We start from the raw sequence: 8,186 nt of genomic DNA, 5'->3' as shown, positions 1-8,186 counted from the left end.
TAACAAATAACAAATTGGGAACAAAAAATTAAATGTTATTTTTCTTAATTTTATTTTCAAATTAAATAGAATTAAATAATAACATGTACAATTACAATGATAAATAAATTAAATAAAATTAATTAACTACCAGCTTGTCATGACATCCATTTGCTCGTTCTCTTATTTCCACTTTCCAACCAAATAATCTACTATCTTTCTCTTCCGGCGGCAGGATCAACAATTCTTGCTCCTCAATCTACATTCATTTGCACCAATCATATTTCAAAAACAAACATATACAACATTAATCGATATCATATCAATAGCTTCATAGTACAAACAACTATATATATGTCCGTGCGTTGTTCGTGCATGTGCGTTGTCCGTGCATGTATGTGTGCTGCGATGATTCAAATACAAACCTTTTTATGTCTAATTTATATTTGAGAAACAAGGTTGAATAAGAATTTTGTTGAGAAATATAGACGTGAATGTACATATGCAATGAGATTAAAATTTTAAGGACAAAATCATACCAACTGTTCGTGGTTGGAAGGAGGTTCCATTTCTGATGTAGAAAATAAGACTTACAAATGAAGCAGTGAAAATGCTATATATAAGATGGGAGACACCATGCAAAAGTGGAATAAATTTTTGCATTTCGTTAATCTGCTTGATATGATAAAAAATAATTTTAAACAGTATTTTCTTAAAGAAAAAATTTAGAATTAGATTAATTCAAAATAAAAATAATACTTTCTCTAGCAATGAAGTTTGCTAATCAATGTTTTTTAATAGAGTTCCTACGGTTTTGTTTTCATACTTTCTCATTTCACTCATCCATAAATTTTCGGTCATAAATGACTTATATTAGTTTTCCTTTTTTATTTTTTTTCTCTAAACCTAAAATAATAAGACTTCTGAATATATATATATGGTCACACTTGTGTGGGACCGTCTCACGGATCCTTATTCGTGAGACGGGTAGAAGCAACATGCAAATGTCATACTTATATGCTCAAATATAATATTAATCAGGAATACACATTTTGTTACTCGAAAAAGTATTACTTTTTTCATAATAAGTAATGTTGACAAGTGTTCCTTACTTATAAGGGAAAATATAATATTTTTGTGAAAAATTGTAATACTTTTAAATCGAAATGTAAAAGTATTGTATTTTTCCTTAAAAGTATTACATTTTCATCTAGGCCCGACCGTCTCACACAAGTTTTTGCCATATATATATATATATATATATATATATATATATATATATATATATATATATATATATATATATATATATATATATATATATATATATATATATATATATATATATATTGTTCCTTAATGTTATTTGCAAATTATGAAACAATCTTAGTAGTATATGCCATTCAATGTATTTAGACTGTTTTTTTTCAATAGATTCATAAGGGGAAAAAGAGTGATTGACAAAGCGACTGATAAATTAAAATAACATGTACAATTATTGTGATAAATTAAAAATAAAAAAATGAGAAATAGATTAAATGAAATTAAATGCATTACCTTGTCATAATGTTTTTTGCATGTTCGTAGTTTTATTTCCACTTCCCACCCAAATAATTTGCTTTCTTTGTCTTCCAGAGGTAGAATTGGGAATTTTAAATGTTCAAGAAGCACCTATGGTAAAAAATATTTTAAATGTTGCTAATATGGTAAAAAGTTTTGCTATTTTTTTTTGGTGCTGAAGAGGGGCTAAGCCCCGGTCAGAGAAAAAACTAGCGAATCCTCCTTGTTGCGACGTTCATGGCGTCCCTGGAGAGGATGTTAATGACCCCATCAGGTGGGCGATTAAGAATTAAAGTCCCCCAGTGGTTGTCTTGTCCCATGTTCGCGAGATAGTCGGCACATTGATTCCCTTCTCTGAAAACATGGGCCAACTCTAACTCTTGAATTTTACTCAAAAGGAATTTGCAGTCCGCGATTAAGGTGTCGGCTTCCGGACGCGAGTCTGCGTCTTTGCTCAAGGCTTGAATCATAGCATTTGAGTCAGTTTCCACAATGAGTTTCTTGAGCCCCCGGTTTACTGCGATCTTCAAACCTTCCCGGAGACCCCACAACTCATCAATGAAACTATTTGCCATCCCAATTTTTGAAGTGAACCCCACGACCCATGACCCTAGGTGATCACGGAAACCCCCCCCCCCCCCCTGCGCTCGCCAAGCCTGAAGTCGCTTTTCTGGCTCCATCAGTATTGAGTTTAATGAATCCCTGCCGTGGCGGGGACCAATTAACCCAAACCTGAATACCACGCATGGGACCGAACCTTCTGACCAAGATGTTATGTGCTTCCTGGGCTTCCTGGCTCGCTTTTCGGTAGGTCACGCTTGCAGGAATGAGGGAGCTCTTGAACACGAACTGGTTTCTGGCCTTCCATAAGTTCCAGAGGACGCACGGGAAGAAGGAGCTCCAATTGTTGTTCTTGGAACCACCCCTTGTACCTGTGCAGTTTTCTTCAATCCATCGTACAAGTGGAACGTGTGAACTTGCGTTGAATCTTGCTGGACCATTAACCAACCTCCAACAATCAACAGCCACATGACAGCGTCGAAAGATGTGGTCCAAAGTTTCTTCTCCTTCATCGCAATTTGGGCAGTCGCCTTGTGTCGCTAACCCTCTTTTCCGCCTTTCTGAGTTGACAAGCAGCCCGTTGTGAATGATTTTCCAAATGAACAATTTCACGTGTTCGGTGCACTTGATTTTCCACACCCAACCATAAGGACCCTCTTCATCTTGGTTACCTGCAATAAGAGAGTAAGCCGACTTAACTGAGAAGAGACCCGTACCTGAGTGCGACCATGAGCGCGTATCAGCTTGGTCGTCTCTGACCGGGATCGGAGAGGCACGGATGGCATTAAGAATGCTTTCGGGGACGAGGTCTGCAAGAGCATTGGCGTCCCAGTTTCTATCGCGGCCGATGAATTGATTGACAAAAACATTGCTGCTATTTGTCGGAACCTGTACGTTGGGGTAAGTTGGGATAGGCCTGTCCCCCACCCACCAATCATGCAAAAAGTTGACCGACGATCCCGAACCGATCTTCCATTTCACTCCTTTTTCAAGTACCTCTTGCCTTTCATGATGCTACGCCAGCCCCAAGAGCAATTGGACTTATTAGTGTTAAGTAAGTCCCCATTACTCCCGTATTTCTCCTTCATTACTTGCACCCAAAGTTTGGTCTCATTGGTCAACATTTGCCAACCCAATTTCGTAAGAAAGGCCATATTAAAATCCCTTGCTCTCCTTAGACCCAGGCCCCCCTCATCACGGGGTTTGCACACCTCCGCCCAACTGACTATGTGTATTTTCCTTGTGTCCTCGGAGTGCCCCCATAAGAAGTTCCTGCAGATTTTATCAATTTCGCTACAGGTACTTACTGGAAGTGCCATTGATTGCATGGTATACGTCGGAATCGTGGCGAGGGCCGATTGAACAAGAACTCTCCTTCCTGCCATGCTAAGAGAATCGGCTTGCCACATGGCGAGCTTCTTTCTCATTTTATCGATCACGTAATTGAACGTCTGTTTCGACACCATCTTGTTAAGAATGGGAATTCCGAGGTAGGAGTCCAAGTGAGGCGAAAGGGGGATGCCCATACAATCCGCAATACGATGCTTCGTACTTGCATTAGTGTTGGGTGAGCAAAAAATCTGAGATTTGGTAAAGTTTACCTTCAACCCTGAGTCCTTGCTGAGTCTGCGTAGGCACTCCATCATTTTATTAGCTTGGTGTTCTGTAGCTTCACTAAAGAGCATTAAATCGTCGGCGAAGAAGAGGTGGGATATACTCGTCCTTCCTCTAGAGATGCGGATGGGTTTCCAATCTCCTAGAGAAACCTCTTTATGGATATCATAAGCAAGTCTCTCCATGACAAGGTTGAAAAGGTAGGGTGCAAGGGGGTCCCCCTGCCTGAGACTGCGCCCGGGTTTAAAAGACGGTAACCGGCCACCGTTCCAGATAATAGAGATGTCACATTCCTTGAGCGCAAATAGAATAAGGTCGATAACTTTTTTCGGGAAGCCAAAACCTTCCAGCGTATCTCCCAAAAACTCCCAATCGACACTATCATAGGCTTTCTGGAGGTCAATTTTAACCGCCATAAGTCCCTTCTTACCATTTCTTTTGTGCATGTTATGAATAATCTCCTGAGTGAGAATCACATTGTCGAGCGTCGATCGACCCGGCAGGAAACTGTTTTGATGGGGTCTGATCAGCTTACACATGATGGGTCTCATTCTGTTAACTAAAACTTTAGAGATAACTTTAAAAGCCACATTCAGTAAGGTAATGGGTCTAAAGTCCGCAGCCGTCTCCGGGGTATCTTTTTTCGGGATCAGAGTCATGCATGCCTGTAAGAGGGACTTGTGAACCATACCTGTTTCCAGCGCTTGGTTGACCATGTCAGTTAAGACTGTACCCACCTCTTCCCAAAAATGCTGATAGAAGATAACCGGTATCCCATCCGGACCAGGGCTACCATATTTCTTCATACCAAACACCGCCTTTTTAACTTCGTCGATTGTGACCCTCCCACACAGCCTGTTCGCTTGTTCCGTAGTTATTTTGCGGTTCGGCTCAATTTGGGCAAGGTTCCCTCCATCTTCTCTAGGCAACCTGCAAAAGAGGGAAACATAATAATTAATAATATGGTTAGACACGGTTGCGGGTTCGTCCGTCCAACTTCCTTGGATTTTCAAGAATCGGACCCGACCCCTGTTCCTTTTAATCACCGTTGCTGTGTGGTAGAAACGGGTGTTCCTGTCTCCATCTCTAATCCAGTCTTTTCTCGATTTCTGGAACCATAAAGCTTCTTCTTGGTCAAGAACATCATTAAGTTCTCTAATGAGCTTTCTTTCTAGGGCCTGTAGGCTAGCTAACGATGTGTAACTCAACGCCTGTTGAATTCCTAAAATTCTCGCTTCCAAATGCCTCTTTCTGTTGAAGATATTACCAAAAACATTCCGATTCCACGAAAAACTCTGTTCAGTGATGTCCGTAATAATATCGGCCATGCTACGGTCCCTGATCCTGGTGGCGTCTTTCCAAATTGTACCATAGTCTTCTCTAGTCAGCCAAGCTGCTTCGAACCGCCTTGGACGAGAATTCTGGTTAGGGGGTAAACCGGCCGCGTCCATAAAGAGAATTGGATTATGATCTGAGCATAATATTGGTAGAACGACAGTTTTTCCCTCCGGGAAAGCCAATTGCGCTTCCGTATTCCAAAGAGCTCTATCCAATCTATGCATTTGAGTTACCCTGTTCCCCACAGTCTTACACCACGTGAACTTGGGCCCTACATGCCCAGGGTCGAACAAGCCGCAACTACTATATGCATCAACAAATCTTTGTAAGCTCGTGTTACAAGTTGACTCACTACCCCATTGTTCCTCTCCCGAGGCGATGTCATTCAGGTCCCCTATGACAATCCAAGGTCCTTGCAGGTTATCCCCCAAGACCTTACAATTATCCCAGAACCTTTTCTTTGCCACCAGGTTTGGTCTGACGTAAGCAAAGGTAAAAAACATATCAACTAAACCTATCTTGACTCTTGTATGAATGGACTGCGAAGAATGACCAATCACTTCCAGATTGATGTATTCGTGCTTCCAGAATAAGAGTAAGCCTCCTGCAAAACCCAACGGTTCAACAAGAAAATGTTTAGTATAACCAAGACGACTAACAAGATTAATCATCCCTTGAGCTTTAAGGGAGCGGATCTCCAAGAGACATAAGGCATCAGCTTTGGACGTGTTAAGCAACTCTTTCACGTGCTTTTTGACCCACCCATTGACAATGCCCCTACAATTCCAAGAGAGGAACTTCATTGATCACCCACGGCGGACGAAGAGGTTTGACGAACGCCCTCTCCAGGCGTGGAACCATTCGGAGTCTCAAGACCATTAGCGCCTTGATTATTACTACGTTGGGAGTTCGGTGCTGACTGCGTACGGCCGAACGTAAACACACCAGCCGATGAATTCTGATTAAGCCAAGCATTGTTCATACGACCGTCTGGAGCTGCCGAACGCCCTCCACTTCCCCCACCTCTGTGCATGCCACGTCCCTGGGAATACATGCCTCCCCTTTTGATATTCTGCTGTCTCGAACTGGAGGCGATCGCATTAGGCGGTCTTGAGGCATTGGGGTTATTCAAATTTGTTCTGGGATTTGCCACTCCACGAGCCACCTGCGAAGACACGGGGACAGGATTAACTCTTGTTTCATCATTAATGGGAGCCTTACCTTTTCCTTTAGAGTTATTGCGGTTAGCGTTCTGAGAGCCAGCCCTCCCTCCCAACACCTCATAGCGGTTGGCATTATTGCGTGTCTTCGGAGTCTGGTTCTTGTCATGGCGATGGTCATTGGTCTGTCCACTCGGTTTCTTTTTCCTGGTAACGAGTATCCATGAACCCAAGGGACGTTTTTCAGGAATTGTATCAACATTTTGGGGAGACGAATTCATCTCTCCCGTCTGTGTCGCAGGAGTCGGTTGCTGCGGCTCATCATGTTCTGCTTCCGGTGTGGCATTCAAGTCCATACTTGATGTTTCGAACGTCTTCGCCTTATTGAGCGGATAGGTTTGTTCCCTGTGACCAACCAAGCCACACCCAAAACACACGACGTGTAACCCTTCATACTCCACAAATTGGATCTCATTCTCCACCCAAATTTCGGTCACCAGTGGTTTGTCCAGGTCTACCTCTACTGCTGCTCTCGCGAAACGCCCTCTTTCTCGTGCTGCCGTCGTTCTGTCGAATTTAAGAGGTTTTCCAATGTTTTCGAGGATCATTTTAACAACATCGTCCCTGAAATACTCTGGGTAGAGGTTCGACAATCTGACCCACACTGCCATTTTTGAAAGCTTTGTTGTTCTTGGCTTGAACTTTGGTTCCCATCTTTGAACCACAAGGTAATTATCAAAGACCTTCCATGGTCCATCAAGTAGAACATGTAAGTAGTCTTTGCGATCTTCGAATCTTATTACGAAGCACCCATATCCGATGTCCATAAGCTTGTACTTACCCTGTAAACGCCACAAGTTTGGAATCCTTTGGTTTAGGACGTTAAAGTTGATATTCTTGCCAAGATACTTGATAATCAAAGCAAGTTTCCATTCTTGGCACAATTCTCTCCGAAGTTCTTTAGGGATTCTCCCCCCTTGGTCGACTGTCGGAAGGATCTATCTCCTCCATCTCTCCGTCAGACTCAATCTCCGGATCCTCAAAAGCCCATTCATGCTCATCCGCGATGGGGGCTTCCTCGCCATTGAAGGAGACAGGGGTACCCACTGTTTCTGCGAAAGAGCGTTTCGTGGCCTTGAACTTCTTGTTCGACCTTTGATGGCCCTCCCCCTCTGTCATGGTCTCATCTGGTGGAGGTACCACCGGCTCGGCCGGCATTGTCATAGTTTCCACCCGCCTCCGGCCGCCGCAACGGTCAGAAGGGGACGGAAGAGTTGCCTAAAATACGCAGCGTCGAAAAGGAAAAACCGCAATCGTTTTAGAGAGAAAAATATTGGGCACCCCAATTTATTCAAAATTCGGTAAAAAGTTTTGCTATATTTCTTCATGTTTGTATTTGATTGAATCTGGATGGTAAAACGTTCTTGGTGAAAATTAAATTTTAAATGAATTGAAGGATTCCTAAGTGCATTAAATTTAGTCTATAAAGTTAAAAATAGTAAAAATCACTTATTTTCTTAAATTGTCATTTATTAAAAGCTATAAAGTAATTAAATTTCTATAACATTAAATTGCAAAATTATTGATTGATATTTTTAATGTATTACATTATTCATACATACACAAAATCTAATAAGGTTATGTATTTACATTGTTGCAAATTACGTCATCACTTATTTCACTAGGCCTAGTCAATTTGTTTTCCATGCAATCTTAGTCAATAAGGGTCATTCTTAATAATTAGATTAACATGTAATTGATAGGTATTATATATTTTACTAGTGTATTAATTTTCAAAATATAGTCAATCAATAAAGACATTATAGAAAATAAGTAAATAGTTAACCTTTTTTGGAATAAACTAATGTATCGATTTTCATATTATTCTTAGGTAATATTTTAAAGACAAAGGCCATTAGAATTAGAGTTAAGGGTACCAAGAAATATACCTAAACTGCAAGCAATTTTACCATT

The 8,186-nt window shown here is 41.3% G+C and overlaps 2 protein-coding genes across 2 annotated transcripts; both read right to left on the bottom strand.

The window, feature by feature from the left end:
- Positions 1-1,748: 1,748 nt before the first annotated feature.
- Positions 1,749-5,855, bottom strand: LOC116029190. Its single transcript, XM_031271093.1, has 4 exons — positions 3,097-5,855; positions 2,817-3,016; positions 2,297-2,771; positions 1,749-2,103 (listed from the first exon to the last, which is right to left on the bottom strand). The coding sequence occupies exons 1-4, from the start codon at positions 5,853-5,855 to the stop codon at positions 1,749-1,751; spliced, it is 3,789 nt and encodes a 1,262-aa protein (XP_031126953.1).
- LOC116029189 lies at positions 5,852-7,039 on the bottom strand. The gene has a single exon (XM_031271092.1). It carries the CDS (start codon positions 7,037-7,039, stop codon positions 5,852-5,854), a length of 1,188 nt encoding a protein of 395 aa, XP_031126952.1.
- Positions 7,040-8,186: the final 1,147 nt, after the last annotated feature.

The sequence above is a fragment of the Ipomoea triloba genome, chromosome 9 (genome assembly GCF_003576645.1).
Source record: "Ipomoea triloba cultivar NCNSP0323 chromosome 9, ASM357664v1".
Classification (NCBI taxonomy): Eukaryota; Viridiplantae; Streptophyta; class Magnoliopsida; order Solanales; family Convolvulaceae; genus Ipomoea; species Ipomoea triloba.
The sequence above is the reverse complement of the archived record's forward strand: the minus strand, read 5'-3'. Positions and strand labels throughout refer to the sequence as shown.